This window comes from Vespa crabro, chromosome 7, assembly GCF_910589235.1.
Source record: "Vespa crabro chromosome 7, iyVesCrab1.2, whole genome shotgun sequence".
NCBI classification, from domain to species: Eukaryota; Metazoa; Arthropoda; class Insecta; order Hymenoptera; family Vespidae; genus Vespa; species Vespa crabro.
The window spans coordinates 2,892,054-2,910,308 of NC_060961.1; the positions used below are offsets into that span (position 1 = coordinate 2,892,054).

Here is an 18,255-nt window from a genome sequence, read left to right on the forward strand (position 1 = left end):
AATGAAAAATGTTTTTATTATATTTTTCAATTCGTGCCAATTGTATATTTGGAAAATACTCTTTGGATTCCAGGAATAGTTAGTAAATTTTGAAGAACCTTCAGAATGGAACAGAGGTCAATGTTTATTTTTTCACACGCGTCTCTCCATGTAACAGGAAACTAACATATCGAAAATATAGGAGACGGAGAGAGAGAGAGAGAGAGAGTTAGAGAGGAAAAGAAAGAAACAGAGGGATAGAGAGAAAAAGGGAGAAAGAGAAGGAGAGAGAAAAAGAGAGAAAGAGAGAGAGAGAGAGAGAAGGATGAGTTCTTTTAAGTGAGGTACATAGATAACGAAGTAAGATAGTACTTAGAAGCATTTCGTTCCTGGTGAGTGCAAGTGCATGCACGGTGCTTGCACGTTACCTGCACCGCAACGATTATGGCGACTCATTAGGCATGTTGTTAAATCATAGTAATCCTCTGAAAGAATAATAAAGAGAGAGTAAGAAAATGAAAGAGAGAGAGAGGGAAAGTGAAAAAGAGAAAAGAACATTTCATCGGAGATACATGGTAAAAAGAAACGACGTACAGATGGAGTGTGAGTAAAAGAAAGGGAGAGAGAAAGAAAATGAGAGAGAAAGAGGGAGAAATAGAAAAAATAGATACAGCTAAGTATAAATACATAAAATCGAAACTAGTTATTAACATATATCTACTAGTTATGTTAATAAACTATGTTATTAACATAACTAGTAGACTTTCGAAAGGCGAGTAAAAAATGTTATATTTGGCTCGGGGTTCTATATCTAACTATAGATCTTGGTTTTATATATATATATATATATATATATATATATATATATGTATATACATGGCAATAAAATAAAACATATAAATAAAAAGGAAGAATAAATGAATAAAAATGTTATTACATATATTGAATTAAAAATAATAATAGAGAAATTATAGAATAATAATAGAATAAAAATAGCACAGGATGAATGGATAGTATAGGTAAATATAAATTAATAAAGATTTATGTTTTATTTTTTATATTTTATAAAGAAAGAGTGAGAGAGAGAGAGAGAGAGAGAGAGAGAGAGAGAGAGAGAGAGAAAGTGAGAAAGAGAAAGATAGAGGATCTATCTCGGTCCAGTAGAGAGAAATTCCCGACTCACCGATAGAGAAAGAAAGAGATTGAGGGTGGTGTAATAGGCAAGAAGAGGATAGTAAAGCGAGCGTGCCCGAACGTAGCCGACTAAATACGAATGTAGCCGAAGAGACTCGCGACAGTCATTCGCGCTACTCAATGGTTTCAGTACCGAGCCGCTGCGGGTCAGGACTCGATGTGGTTCCGTTATAAGAGAGGTGTGTTTACGCGTTTTTTTATTTCGAACCGGTATAACGCGTTTCAATAAAGTCCTGTCATGAGTGAAAATCATCGAGAATAGTATTTACATTGGAAAACAAACGAAACTCATAAATTTTTTCCTTTATCGAGCTCATAATTTTTTATTATCGTAATCATCGTTTTCGATCGATCGATTGACGTCTACTTTCGATATAAATCGATCGTAACGCATGCTCGCGAATGCCGACGGTAAACGTACGCGGTACGGAATCCGCTGATAGAAGACTAAAAATGGACGGGCTATGTCGTTTTGTCGACCCAGTGACATTCCCGGCGGATTTTTTTATTTCTAGATAAGCTGACTTTAGATAAGATTTTTCTTTTATTTTTGTTTAGTTTTCCCTTTCTTTTATTTTCTTTCGTTTTTTACTTTATCACTCTCAAAGGACATTTCTACAAATTAACGAAAACGAATAACGGTAATCCTACGTGTACGCACGTGACACCGCTCTCACGGTGATAGTTTTATCAAGACGCGTGATATCGAATCGAAAAATCGATTTATACCGAAAGGATATCCAGAGTTTTCGATTTGAACTTATCTTCAGAGCTTTCCAAGGATTGTCTTGTGAATTTATGAGTGTTAAAAATCGGTTTCATTGATTCGAGTGCGAGGATCCACCATTTCTACTCGATAATTATTAGTTATTCTTGTGACCGAGTCCAAAGGTTCTTTAATAAAAATACGACGATGCTTTTATCATCGTTTTAACCTAAACGTAGAAGATATTACGTAATTTGGAGATATTTTACTTCAGAAAGAAGATAATACTAATCGAACGCATTACTTCGAATAATAATTCTTCAGCACTGCCAACGGAACAGAAAAATTTTACCGAGTTTTCATCATTATACTGCCATCATCGAGCGTATCGTCTCGAATTTTCTACCATTAATTTATACACACACACACACACACACACACACACACACACACACACACACACACAAACATATATATATATATATGAATATATATGTATATATATATATATATGCGAATTTTTCCGGTAGCACATAAAGCTAAAAAGAGGATTATACAATTTTCTCAAATTCGACTTGAAGTTTTGTCAAAAAGTGTTAAAGGATCAAAGTTTTATCATTATCTTTTAAAAGAATATTTCCTTTGCCGAGAATCCTTTTGGGATTCAATCCCTCTGGAAGGGTCGAAAAGAAGGAAAACGAGAGAAAAAGAAGACGAGATATAAGAAGAAAGTGAGAATGTCCAGAACGCAATGCTGCGACGGCAGCGAACGTATTGCTGGACGAATGAACGAAGGAGGGAAGAGAGAAAACGAAAGGAAGGTTCGTGGTTGCAATTAGTAATGCCATTTCGAAACTGTCCCATGTTTATGGAATGCTAGCACTCAGGAAGCATAAGAAGAGTATAGACAAGGAAGAGTAGAAAAAGGAAGATAGAAAAAACTAAAGGAAACGTGTTCTTTTTTTGTTATTTTGTGAATTGTGAACGAGAGAAAAAGAGAAAGAAGGAAGGAGGTATAGAGAGCAAGAGAGAAAGAGAGAGAGAGAGCAAAAACGAGAGAGAGAGAGAGAGAGAGAGAGAGAGAGAGAGAAAGAAGGAAGGAAGAGTGAAAGAGGGAACAAGAAGAGAAAAGAGAAAAAAATGTGGTGGAGGTGCCGGTGGAACTTTGCTAGCATCGCATCGACGATGCAATCCGCGACGAATGGTAGCAGCACTACAACCACGACCACAGTTTTGTTGGTCCTGGGAGTGGCCTCGGTCTACTCGCAGGTCGACGTATCTGATCTGGATAAGCCCGGTAAGTTGTGAGCCTAGTTATCAGAGTGGTATTTATGCGACACCCTATTTGCTTTTATTGCCGGACACCAAATTCTAAACCCCTAGTGAACTTTACCTATTCCAATCGAATTTTTTTTTTCTTTCTTTCCTTCTTTTTTTTCTTTTTTTTTTTTTTCGTTGGTAGCCTTAAGCTTTCTATTATTAGTATTGATTTTTTTTTCTTTTTTTTTTTTTATATGTTATTTCCTCGATAACACAGAAATACAATGAATTTTCATAAAGGGTTCGTCGAACGATTTAATACGTTATCGATGATATTTATTTTACGATGATATTTATGAGTAATATTGTTGGTTAAAAAAAAAAGAAAAAGAAATATTCCCTTAAGATCAGAAAATGAGCTCTCGCTTATGGATATATATATATATATATATATATATATATATATATATATATATATATATATAACGAATGGGAAAATTTTCCATTTCTACATCATGTCGCTTTTGAGACTCGCGTAAACAGCAAACATTACGCGGAATATTGATTTTGATATGGTTAACGCTTTTACGGCGTAATTAGTCGTCCTTTATTTGCATAAATGAGTCGTCTAATTTCGTCGGTATATGTGGCTTTTACTTCCTTCTATCTATCAATTATGATTACTCTTATTTATTTTGTTTCATTCGTTATGTTTCATGTTAATTTCGTCGTTTTTCAATGATCTATGAAAATATATTATCCAGTTAGATTTAATTGATGAAAGATATAAAAAAATTTGTTTGTATGAATATTCATTATGCATTAGATAGATTTATAGAAAGGGAGAGAGAGAGAGAGAGGGGGGGAGATTATGATACATATGGTACACTTAGAACGAGATAGAACGAATATTTGAAATTCAATTTATTCGCATTATCAGTATATATATTTATATGCTCATAAATTTGTGTGTATGTGTGTGTGTGTGTGTATGTATATATCGACTAAGTGATTAATATAGGCATTCTGAATAATGACAAATAATATCAATCACTATAATAAATATCAGCGATAAGATTGTGTCTTCTTATAGTTTTCTCTAATATATTTATTATAGTGTTCAATTTTGTTTGTCATTATTCATAATGTCTGTATTAATTACTTAGTTCATAACATTCATATGTATATATATATATATATATATATATATATATATATATATATATATATATATACGAACACACATGTAGGTATATAGATATGTAATATAATATAAATATTAACAAGGAATAGTAATAATATCTGTACGGACAAATAAATTTCTGATTAGCTGGCAATGTATTAATTATCGCAAAAACTTTATTCTCTTCGGATTTTAATTGTTATTTTTATTTAGACGAAAGAATGCAAATATTTATTAAAACGATGTGTGAAGGAGTCGTGTGTTTTTAATTGCCCGGCACATAGGGGCGGAATCTTTAGTTAATTGAAAATTTGATAAAGAAGTTACGGTTTAGGTTCTCGTTTTATCAGCAAGCCAACCAACCAAATTAGTAGGCTTGACGAGCGGCGTAGAACAAAGAATAATGGCTTGGAACGATCAAAATATCAAGAATTTTTTTCAGTCTCTGAAACCCAAAGCTAAATTAATTTCGTGACTCCTCCTTTAACGAAGAACGAAACGATCGAAATAACATTAACTACTCGTAAATTTTGATATTTACAGGATTGTCATTATCCGTGTGTCGATCTTTGAAATTAATTACCTCTTACGTGGCTTTTACGTAAGAATAACTATCAACGGGATTCCATTATTTTAACTTCCTCATCGAATACTTGATGCCAAAAGTAAATTATAGAGTTAAAAACAATATCTTATTATACCAATCGTTTGTTCTTCTCTTTTTTTTTTTTTTATTTTTCATTTTTTTCTTTTTGTTTTTTCTTTTTGAATTTTTTGAATCTCTCGCGAACAAAATTATTATGTAGCATGTCAGTGTAAATCATTTTAATTCTCTTATAATTAACTTAACTTCATTTAATAGAACGAGTTTTTGAAAGAAAATAAATGAACGATAGAAATGGCTCGTGCTACCTCTCGTTTATTTCCTCGAGTGGGCATAATAAAGTAGCACTTTCGAGAATGCTAATGATACTTACTAGCACATATCGTATAAGTTCTTTTTCTTTTTTTCTTTTCTACGTAAATAACTAATATAACCTAAAGTGTGTTCCATTCGCGAACGACTAAATTAAAGAGGCCGATCGATTCTAACGGAGACACGTAAAAGCATGGGCTCTGAAGGGGGACAGAATGACGACCAAACTAGTTTAATTAAACCTCGGCGCTAAACCCACTTGAATTTATCGTCGTACAATAAAAAAGATATGTCTTATTGGTAGAAAGTTAGGAACAAAATGTGTGGTTGAAAAATTCGATCGTCAAAGATTTATTCTTCGGATTATATCTTGTTCAGATTATATCTTAACCATTAACAATTAATTTATATTAAAAAATATTTCTATTAAATTACATTTAATTGATTATAAAATTATGAAAATTTCATATATACGATCGTATAATTTCACTCGTAATATAAGCTTTTTTGATATTCTTAATTCAACGATTTATTTTAACTTTGATAAACATATACTAATCAGCAATACGATTTTTGCAAGCTCATGAAAAATGATAATACGCAAAAATTCACAAAAATTAATAAGACCATATTAGAAAAATTGAAAAGTTAAATGAATTTTCGGGAGGTAGGGGTGGAGAAAGGGGGAGGGAGACTCAATCAATTGATACATGTACGTACGTACGCGCACACTTATTCAGATACATACATATACCCGTTCGCAAACATTTTCCGTGGCAAATTAATACGCTCATTGGGCGGCTTCTACCACGGTTAATTACAATTGCAATTAAATGGTTGCGTTACAAAAAGTACCGCGGCGTGTGATCAAATTTCATAGATGAGGTATTCACGAATACTTACTTTGTTATGTTCCAACAGGTGAGTTTAATCAATAAAATAAAAAAAAAAAAAACAAAAAAAAACAAAGTTTGTTATTCGTATTTTCAATTAAATTATTTAACATCGTTGGAATTTCTTTGTATATCCTTTTGATCTATCTCTTCATTAACAATCTCCTTTTTTTCCTCCTGTATTTGATATTCTTCTAAAATGAGATGTAATATTTCTCTCGTGTCGTATTAAATGATAATGTAGCCATTAAATTTTTATAACGACGTATGCTGTTAGTCTTGAGTACCGTTACGATTCGTGTTAGTTACGAAATGACGTTGTGGTGAGAACGTCGATTTCAAATACGTTACTTATAGATATAAACTTTGTCTTACGATTAAAGTTAACGAATACGTCTCTAATTATATAGAATTTTTTATTCTTAATTTTGTGAATAGTCAGATTTCATAAAATTATACAGAAAAATATTTACAAAAATATTGTGAATCATTAACAAATATAAGCTATTACATACGTACAGATTTAATATCACGAAAGCTTCTTTTCTTAAGCTCCAAAATATTCGTCATTATTATTTTTGCGATTTATTTATAAAAATTCACTTGGCTTTCAACGCATTAATGTTCGTGCATAATTGCATTGGTATAGTTTAAATAATATAAACGGAGTGTAATTCTTTCGTGCGATTAAAATGTTATACATTCTATTATTATTATGTTCGAATTTTTACGTTTTATCAACGTAAGTACATTTATTACATAACGTTGAGCCTATTATAAAGAAATTTTATTCGAATTTTCAAATGAAATTTCAAAAGTGGTTTTTATTACAAAAGTTATAGAAATATATAATATAATCTTTTTAAATATAACGAAAGTAATATAAATAATAAAATAATTGTAATTAATAATAATTCTTAATGATGATAAATTATAAAATATTACAATTAAAGTTTATTAAAATCGTTCAAGTAAAATATGATTTTTATAAAGAAAATATTAAGAATCGATTGTCTTTAGCAATTAGTAGTGTTTATCGTCGTGTTTACGTTTTTTTTAAAAGTGACAAAGTTATTTTTTAAACAGTACAGTCAATTTTTCATCTTATTTATATGAACAGTAATGAAATATTTTTCATTTATTTTTCACGTTGTTCTTTCTTCTTTGATAATTACAGATCTTTTTAGAGATTTATCACTTACATTTACATTTAACATGTACATATGTGTACGTGTATCATATAGCCAGTATAGAAGTTTCGTAGTCGACGATTTTACCGCACTTGACGCGAATGCTCACAGTGGTAATTAATTTTTTGCATGAGACTCAGAGCGAAGCGTTAGACGATGGAAGGACGGAATGATCACGAAATCGTTCTAATGGCCAACCATTTGTCATTCTTTGCGGAACGAAAGGAAAGGCTTCGTCGCATTCGTTTTCACTCATTGGTGAGAAATCGTTGAATGAAGACTTCTTTCATCTTGTAAGAGGAAGATAATACCATTAAAAAAAAAAAAAAAAAAAAAAAAAAAAAAAAAAAAAAAAAAAACGAATTTTTAATTCATAAGTTAAAAACAATTATATTAGATGGGATCGAAATTAATTTAATATAAGGATATGTTTATTAAAAATATTTATTACGTTAAATTTTCGAAAAAATTTAATTAAAATCCTATGATTTTGATCACTTTTCAAACGTATTTAATATTCATTAATTATAGAATAAGATCAATGAGATTGACAGTGTTTTTTTTTTTTTTCTTTTTTTTCTAAAATCATCCGTAATAGAATATTTTTCAGAAACGAACATTTATCAAATGGAATTAGTTCGTTCGAAGATGTAAGAAAAGATGTTTCGTTTAATCTAAACGATGTTCTTAAATTTTACGATTGCTATACTTACTACGTGAATATTCTCGTTCGATAATATATCCTTCCAACTCTAGCAAACAGTCCCACGTTGCGTATTATCATATATCGTATACTATATATGTACATACATATATGCATATAGCGTGCTTTACATAGCGGGACGAAGCGTTATAGAGTGGCTACCGATACGAACCACTCGAATTACGTATTTCTCATGAGCATGTATACGTGTGACGACTATAATACAGAATATCGTACCCTCGGGTCTTATTCTGCAAAACTACGATATTCCAAACGTAAAAGGATTCATTTTGATGTATCAAACATTTTAAACCACGAATCATGATATTATTTCTTATGTCTTTTAATTGGAATAGAAAAATTTTGTTCTTTTTCGAATATCATGCCTGAAAATAAAAAAGAAACTTATTAAATTGTTATTTTAATAATGACCATAAAGAAAGGATTCACGATTCAATTAAGAAATAAAAATTCTTTCTTAACATTATCATTCATTACTTTCGAAGAAATCTACGGAGTATTAGAAGCTATTTTGTGTAAAGTGATTATGACGTTTAATCTTGTTTGGGAAGTACTTGGAAAGTGAAACATCACTTTGAGAAAGAGTTGTTATCAAAAGGCTAAACTCCAAGCTCACTTTCTTTCTCGTTGATCAACTATCATAAGTATGACGAAAGAAAGAGAAGATATCCAACGTTAATGCGTTAAGCTATTAAAGGGAGATTCTCTTACCTTGTAAAGAGAAGGAAAATCAAGGAAAGAAGAAAGAGAGAGAAAGAGAGAGAGAGAGAGAGAGAGAGAGAGAGAGAGAGAGATAAAAAAGTAATACTTTACGATGGTGGTGTCGTTAAGTCAGTTGTTAACGTGTGAAAGAACTGATTTAATATCTACGTATTTTTAGAGAAGGATTTAGTCGACTATCTCGTTGTAATTATGGGAGGACTTTGCCACATAGATCTCATCTTAATATACATCGTAAAGGATTCTTTCTAACTGCTGCTAGAAAGTATTTCCTTTACTTTTCCTAATTTTCTTTTCAATACAGATATACATTTTCATCGATTCGTTCATATAAATAAAGTCATAATAATCGTATTATTCGTTTCTTCGAATCTTATTTATTTTTAATGATTTTTTCCAATTACGATCATTCGTATGCTCGTAAAAGCGAACATTCAGAGAAATACAATGGAGTTCTCTCTATTTTTAGCAAGCAACTAATTTAACCATTTTCCGATACAAAAGAGAAAGAGAGATAGATAGATAGATAGATAGATAGATAGATAGATAGATAGAGAGAGAAATAGATAGATAGATAGATAGAGAGAGAGAGAGAAAGTAAACATGTTTCTTCATTGAAAACGCTTGTTGAAATTGGTGGGCTTGTGCGTCTCGTTCGTTAGAGACAGAACGAGAAAGAGAGATAGATAGATAGATAGATAGAGAAAGAGAGAGAGAGAGACAGAAAGAGAGAGAGAGAGAGAGAGAGAGAGGGAGAGGGAGAAAGGGAGACAGACAGATACGATGGAAATTTCGCAACATTTGGCTAATTCGTCTGTAAAGCATCGAACCTCCTCGTCGTATCCGCGGTATGGCGCTAACGAGTCTACAAACGAGCCGGTGCCGGTACCGGAAGAGAAACGGCACAGTGGATACTCGAGTTCGAACGACTCGCCGTTGAAATGGCTCCCGGCTGCTCGTCGTAACAATATCCGAAACAGGTTGCTGGTACCTGCACACGTAGCGTAGCTTACCACAGATTACCAGTAATCCCTCGGGTTCTGCTACCAGTTACACGCTTTCAACGAGACATAGAACTTTAGCTGCATACTACTGACCCCTCCGGCTGAATCTCCTTCACCCCCTTCCTTCATCCTTCCTTCTTCACGCATATACTTTATACATATATGTATGAAATATCATCTAAACTTCTTTCATACATTTGGAACGAACGAAACCCATTGAGAATAGTATCAAAATACCTGTCTAACGATCAACGAATTTAAACGTAGATCGATTATAAAACTCCATTCAGCTCATTCTGTCTTCTTCTTTCTTTTCTATTTTTTCTTTTTTTCATCTTTTTTCTTCCCTTTCTTTCCTTCCTATTTTCGATTTCCTAAAAGCGTGTGTGCGAGCCTTTTAACGAGACGTTGTAACGTAAAGTTGGAGAAAGTGTGGGTTAATCTCGTAAATGGTGCGAGCTGTTTTTATTAACAGGATCGAGGTGTTCGTGAGGGAAAAAAAGAAAAAGAAGAAAAAGAAAAAGAGAAAAAACATGCTAGAAGGTATACACAACACATATATACAAAGACGAATAGAGTCAGAGCGACGTTCCTTCCTAAGCATTCGCAAAAACGTCGCGCGAAGAAAAGATTTGCCGTATGATGGATGGAATCGCTTCCTTTTTGCTTCTTTTTCTTTCCTTTTTTCTTTTTTCTTTCTTCTTTTTTTTTTTCCTTCTTCCTTTTTAGCGAGACGCGCACGTTATCTCTCTCGCCTGCGTCGGGTAAAATAATTTGACATCTGACATCGATTAATTTACGGCTAGGACAAAGTAGCCTTTGACGCGCGACGGTCAAGAATCCTCGTTAATCCGTGTCAACGGGATTAAACGCGAGTATACGAGGGGTGTTGGGTTGGTTGGGAGAAAGTGGGAGAGAGAATGAGAGAGAGAGAGAGAGAGGCAAGAGTGAAGGGCAGTATCACGAGATGAAAAAGGAAGATAGAGGGTAACGAGAAAAATGCACGATGCTAGGGGAAAACGGCGTTCCGAGGATAGTGACACTGTCTGTCGGTTTTTTCTACGTCCTACAAACTCTCCTATCATTTTCTTTTCCTTTTTTCTCTTTCTATCTTTCGTTCCTTCTTATTTTTCTTCATCTTTTGTTGTCTCTCTTTCTCTGTATTTTTCTTTCTCCTTACATTTTCACTTATTTGTCAGAATAATGTTTTCTAATGAAAACTTTTCTTCGTCTTATAAAGAAAGTACCTCTCTCTCTCTCTTTCTCTCTCTCTCTCTCTCTCTCTCTCTCTCTCTCTCTCTCTCTCTCTTTCTTTCTTTATCGTTTAAAGGTAATGCCAATCGATTGTTAGGAACTCTCTTTGGATGATTTAAGTATCTCCATAGCAGGTGCGAAAGATATTTGAGAGATAAAGCTTAAAAGAAATTGAACAATAGCCGCAGTTATCGAGAGTTTAGTAAAGTTCGCAAGTACCGATTTTTCCATCCTTCTTTTTGATTTAACGTAAGTTCACTAAAACTTATCGATCTAGGACATGGCCTTTGTTTATGATCTTAATTGTTAAAACTTAGATGTGACGTTCGTAGTAAACTCCTTTCGAAATTTTCTACTTTGAAATTGGATATTTCAGAAAAACTTTTGACTCGACGAAAAGGTAAAAGATTGAATGAAGATTAATAGAAAAATTGAAGTACAACTAGGAACATCGTCGTTAGACATTCTTTCGGGAATTTTTTTAATTAATTTTATCTCCTTCTTTTATCAATTTTTCAATGTAATGAAATTGTAAAAAGAAAAAAGAAAAAAAATCATGAAGAATAGTTTAGAACGTTTTCTGTGCTTCGATTAGAAAAAAGATATTATCGATGATAACGTCAACATTGTTTTATTCATGTTAAGTAACGTTGGATGCTATGATCATAATAACTTTGGAATTTCATTCTCACAAGATTACGTATCATGTTTTTTTCCCGAACAGTCGATTCGCTATACCATGTTATATGATAAATCTATATATACATAGATACATCGATTGTCGCGCTTATATGCTAATTGTCTACCGCTACTAATTGGAGGATCCGTTCAGTGTGTTAATTATCTAAGCGATGTGGCTCTCTGCGTATACGATCCATCTGGTTGCATGGCCATGATTTCAAACATTTTCAGAGAATGCACATCGGTATTTATGCAATCAAAGTGATATCGAACATTCTGTATTTTCTACTGTATTCCATTGTGTTGTATTATTTTCCACGTTCTTTTATATATATTTATTTTCCACCTTTAAATTGTATATAGATGTGAATCTATGAAATTATTATTCCGTCAAAAAGAAAAGAAAAATTATTTACAGGTTACAACGTAACAATATTATCGAATATTTATACGTATAATATATTATACGAATAAATATTAATATATAACTTGAGATTAGCATATAATAACTTTTTATACTTATTTTACGATATATCATTTCTCATATAATGATTATCAAATATAAATTAACTGTTTAAAAAGCAATACGTTGCTTTAATATCATGTTCCCTGATAATATACGTTTTTCCAAGTGAATATGACTTTTATATATATATTAAAGCAAATTGATTGAATAACTATAATATACGTTAAAAGTTTACGTACGTACTAATATGACCTTTTCGTTAGGTACTTTGATAGCGAGATTAAAGTGCTCGTATAGTAACGATTCGCTTTGACCTCTTTTTCGCGAAGTCCAATATTCCTTTAATTACAAGATAAAAAAAAGTCTCGTGTAGGGAAAAATTGAAGTAAAAAGTTGATTACATCTATCAATCGAATCTCATAAAATTGACAAGTAAAATATTTTAGTTTGATCAAAACTTTTTGATTAACAACCCTTATGCAATTTTCAGTTTTAATAGCTTTAAATAGGCATCTAACGTAATAATAATATAAATATAATGTAAATAACAGAAAGACTTTCTTCGATTTATTTAATATTATTATTTATTTAACAAAGGAATGATCATTTTGAGTGTCCATACACGATGAAAAATGGAAATTCTTTTCAACGTATGTTGAACAGAAAATGTTCAACCTGTTTGAATAAAAATGATCTTACGAACGAAGCTCACGAGTTCCTATTTCGATGGAAAAGTTTGCCTTTGTATCAGAACTTCAGCTTCAATCTGCAGGAAATCAAATAAAACTGTAGATTTCTTAGGTTTGAACATCTGAAGAAATGATTCAGTTTGGTATCCTTCGCCGAAAATGAGAAGACGTAAACTCGTGATGGGAGTGTGTTGGATACAGACTGATAGAGAGTGAGAGAGAGAGAGAGAGAGAGGAGAGGGATGGGGATAGGATTGCTCTTAAAGAGCCATTGTGCTCGGCGCTCTCACATGTTTAGATTTTTATAGAGACTTACCGGATAATCCCCAGTGCAAATCCCCTTTCATCGTGGAAATACTCGCATAGATCGTAAATGCCGAGCCGGCCCTTAAACCGAATTCCAATTTTTAGATAGAAACTTGATGAAACGAAGCCTCCGGAGACGAGCTCCGATGCTTCTTCAAATTTTTCTATTCGATCGAGTCTTTAGGATGAAATAAAACGTAGTTTTTATTTGTGGTAAGATCGTATTCTCGATTCATGATAACATCAAAGATAATAATATTACAAAATTTCAATTATTATTTGAACCTGTTCGAAATCGATTTGCAATTGATTGATATTAAGGATGCAAAAGAACATTGGAGAATATATAGAATTTTATTTATATGAAAATTGAGATCTTTTATAAGAGTCTAAGATGTTTTTATGTGTTTTGAGGGGAAAGAGCTTAGCCTGGATGAGAATAAGAAAAAGGAAGATAGATAGAGAAAGAAAGAAAAAAAAGAGAGAGAGAGAGAGAGATGTCTCCGACGCGTTGTTCAACTTGACGTCCTTGAAATGACAAATAGGAAGGCTCAAAATATGGTTTGATATCGCACAGTAATCCTAGCTCGCGTTTCCCATGGGTGTGACAGTCACGTTAGTTAATGGTAGAGCGTCGTTGAGTATCCGTTATTCGATCTTATGCGAGAAACTCGTGGGACGACATGTTATACCATGACCACTCTGACGAGTTTTACACGTTGTTAGTCGGTGCTATGACCCAATTTTCCAATGTCATAAGTCGACATTAAATATCCTTTCGCGTTCCATAAGAAGTCGATCTTTTCTTTATTGATCGAAATGCAATTGACCTTTTTACTCGAGAGAAATTTTTTGTTTTCAACGTTTTATTTATCATTCGATCGATTACGATTAATATTCAGTTTTACAGTTAAACAGGTAAAATAACGATATTCCATATATTTTCTTCTTGATAATAAAATAAAATAAACGTTCTCTCGTTATTTTCTTCTACGCTCGTAACAATAAATATGGATAAAGTCTCCCCCTATTTTCTTCTTTTTCTTATCGATGCAATGAATAATTAATGCTACGATCTTGATATTTATAAAATCTCGTAAGAGGCAATAGATATTCTTGTTATTTACATGCAAACTGTGTATCTCTTGAATATGTTAAAAATTGTAAGGAAATAGTAAAACCTAAGCGCGCACATCAATCTTTACGTATATCCAGACATTAGATATGTAGAAAAGAATGGAGAAGAAGAATACAACAAATGGATTCGTAGGATGACGAAGATAATAAGGGAGCGTGAGAAGTGACTATGAAACGTCGAAGTAAATCACGGAGTGCATTATACAGAGCGAACGGTGCTTATTAAAGCTCGATGTTAATAACTTTTGTCTTTTTTTTTTTTTTTTCATCTTCTTTTCAACAAGCCCCTCGACGAGCCATATTCCAGTGGTGCGTTAACGAGCTGCTCTCACAATTACGTTCCAACTTCGTAACGATATCAACGAGCGATGTTTACGATGAAAGAAAGATAAAAAAGTGGCAGATGCATCGACATCTTTTGTTCTTCTTCCTTTTTTTTTTCTTTTCCTTTTTCTTTTTTTTTCTTTTTTTTCTTTCGAAATGGGCGATCGTTTGAACGACGCGTTATCACGAATTTTTGTTCATCGACATTTATTTTTCTCGGTCAATTGTCAAGTGAAAATAGTGAACGATCTATGTCATCAAGATGTTTATCACGTTGGGGAAAAAAAAAAATATTTTCATTGATTTAAGGTTATCAGATTTAAGGACTGGATTTCTGATTAGCAATTAAGCGTGACTAATGTGCGAGAAGAGAAATAAATATGTACTCCCGTATCGCGTATATATGCGATAAAGGTCGGTAACATTTTATAATGACTGTTGTGGTGGAGACTATCGCGAGTAAAAGAAAGAAAGGGAATAAAATGCAAACTCGCTTACACTGTTCATGGAAGGCTTTTTAATGGAAAAAATGTTCTTATTCGCTAGAGTGCCAAAGGTAATTACGTTAATAGTAACTTTTACACAGGCGGATCATTGCCGGAGACTTCATCTCTCTATATACATACTATATTTTATAATATTAATGCCTATACTTAATGCTATTATTAGCTTTTAGCGGCACCGAATGATGAAATTCATTTACGATCGATCCATGTAATCTATAAATTAGATTAATTATTATCTACGTTAAGTATTACACTCATTCGATATAGAGAAAGAATTTTTCTGATATAAATTTATGCGACGTATTATCGAAGACGATTTGAAATATTGTATGATATCATTTTTTCGAAAGAAAAAATGAGAGAGAGAGAGAGAGAGAGAGAGAGAGAAAAAAAAAGAAAAAAAAGGAAAGAAAAGAAAAAAATATTTTTCGATTCGTCCTGGAAAATTTAGAAAAGTTTTCTCGCAAGACGATACGACCCAACCGACAATGAGCTATAAGTTTCGAGGGGATCGATTATCGAGCTACGAAGCGGCTTACGTTCGACTTCGGGAACCCTTCCGAGGTTCGATTCCGCGATTTATTTGCTCGCAATTGAAATGCAAACGATCTTTTTTCGAGCTTCGAAAGAAACGACTCGTCCTCGTGGAATTCCTGACTCGCGAGAATCGTTCCTTCGCTATTGGATGTTCTTTGAGAGATTTACGAGAGGCCTTTATATCGTGTGAATACTACGACGAAAGAGAAAGTGTCAGGGAAGATTGGTATGAAATTGGTATGGCCTTCTATAAAACAAAAAAAAAAAAAAAAAAAAAAAGAAGAAGAAACGCAAAAGAATATAATTATAAAAAGAAACATTGACCTTAAAAGATAATCTCAAAGGATACTAAAGCGTAACATAGAAGATAATCTCTAAGTAAATCTTACACAATCCTAAGACATAATACTGTAAATAAACGAGAAAAAGATAAATTAATTACGATGAATAATGATGGATCACAGCTGGTGGTCCTTTAAAAAGGAAAAACATTTCTCTCTCTCTCTCTCTCTCTCTCTCTCTCTCTCTCTATCTCTCTCTCTCTCTCTCTCTTTCGTTCTACATTATAAAGCAACAAAAATCTGTAAAGTTTTTTTTATCTCGTCAACGTTTTAACTTTGACACGTATAACAGGTTTGAGATAATCTACGTAATCTTAATTTCGCGATCAATGATATATAAGATCGAGAATCAAAGCGATGATCAAGTCAATCAAAAGTATCTTGCTGATACTAGCTCGGAAATGAGAGTGAATAGCTCAAGAAAATAGCCTGAAGCGGTTCGTCGAAAGATACTAATCGAGCTCACCGACCAGCTTGAGTACGAACGATTAATATTCGCTTTCGGAGCAGTCCAATTAATTAAGCCGCGTTGCTCGTAAACGTTAATCACGCGAGGCGGCGTGATCGGCTTTACTACGAACTCTTCGTTGCTTTCTACGAAGCTACAACACACCTGTGTAAAAGAGAAAGAGAGAGAGAGAGAGAGAGAGAGAGAGAGAAACAGAGAAACAGAGAGATAACATTTCAAATAATTAATACGATTTGAAATTTAATATATTAGTGAATACCTAGAAAAGAATATCTAGAAAGCAACCAATTCAACGCAATAGAATACAGTACAATACAATGCAATAAATTAAAAAAAGAAAATAGTTTCAATTTTGCTTTAACTCTATCTTCATAAAATGAAACGAGAGAGAGAGAGAGAGAGAGAGAGAGAGAGAGAGAGAGAGAGAGAGAGAATGAGAGAGAGTGAGAAAAAGCATCATTCTTGTACCCTAAAGCCGAAGGGTAAAGCGTGGTTGGGTGGACTTGAAACCAACGGCACTTTAAATCTTCGTGAGCCACGTCGCTCTATCTGTTTCTCTCGAAGTAGAAAAAAAAGAAAAAGGAGGTAGCACTCGGGAGTGGAAGGCGTATCCGTGATTTATGAGTTAATATGGATTTGGAACGCTTTAACGAGTCCTCCGTGAGGAGACTATTCTAATGCTTTGTTATTCGAAACGTATTTATGTGCCTTGGAAATTTTTCGCGTTGGATTGAAAACGAGCGAGAGGCGCCGCGTTTATATTTCACTGGCAGCGCACGTATCGAGGTGAGCTAGTAGGAAAAGCTAAATAAAAAAAAAAAAAAGAAAAAAATAAAAAATAAAAAAAATAAAAAAGAAAAGAAAAGAAAAAAAGAAAATGAAAAAAGAAGAAAAAACAAAGAAAGAAAGAAGAAAGGGAAAAAAAGAACAAAACATGGGTAAGGAAAATAGAAGTTAACCGTGAAACGTAATAGCCATGTGTTCTTTAATTATAAGTTTCCAAGACGTTTGCTCGCGCGTTACTGAAATGGATACTGAATATTCTCTCGTAAAATTACATCGGAGGTTTCTTCCCTATATAGACTAAGGTTATATCCGACCTAAGAAAAATTACTCGACGGCTTTCTACGTTATTTGCAAAAAAGCTGACTGACTTCCGACTAATAACCAGGCAACGGCTGCAAGAAATAAAATGGTTAAGGGAAAGTAGAGTAAGAGAAAATAAAAACGCACAAGTTAAGATTGCGTATTCGAAACTAATTTGACGAACTCTTCCGATATGGCAGAGAATAAATATAATAACCAGCTCGATCCTTGATTATTCAAAAAGTTAAATGTGATCGATCATTTTATTGAGATCAATTGGCCACAAATTGTATTAATATTTGAAAGAAAAAAAAAAAAAAAAAAAAAAGAAAAAAAAATGGAAAGAAGAAAATGCAGATATATATTTAAAGTAGATCATTTATTTTATCGTTGGACGAATTATAAAAATATGAATATGAATTTAATACGATTATGAATTTCGATGAATATCACGGTAAAAGTGTGAAAAATTTGAAAAGAAAAGGAAAGAAGGAAACGTTAATAAAAGTCTATATATGTACGTATTACCGAGTATATTAACCGAGAAATTTTATTCTAGTGAAATGCTCTCTCTTCTTCGCATTCACTCATCGTGTCTCACTACCATAACCAAAATCAACCCCTTCGATGCCGCAGGATACTAAGCGAACGACATCGAATTATGCGAGCGTCCCTCTTGCGTTACCAAAG

The 18,255-nt window shown here is 32.9% G+C and overlaps 1 protein-coding gene across 2 annotated transcripts in view; it reads left to right on the plus strand.

Moving 5' to 3' along the window:
* The first annotated feature begins 1,322 nt into the window (after positions 1 to 1,322).
* The window catches only part of LOC124425498 (hemicentin-1), a 97,137-nt gene continuing 80,204 nt past the window's right edge, over positions 1,323 to 18,255 (plus strand). Inside the window, exons 1-2 of one of the 2 annotated variants that reach the window (XM_046965893.1) lie at positions 1,323 to 2,264; positions 2,410 to 3,176. In XM_046965893.1, the coding sequence (XP_046821849.1) occupies positions 3,020 to 3,176 (157 nt within the window). In that variant the 5' untranslated portion in view covers positions 1,323 to 2,264; positions 2,410 to 3,019. The remainder of the gene's footprint in view (positions 2,265 to 2,409; positions 3,177 to 18,255) is intronic. The other variant, XM_046965894.1, reaches the window with a different exon arrangement.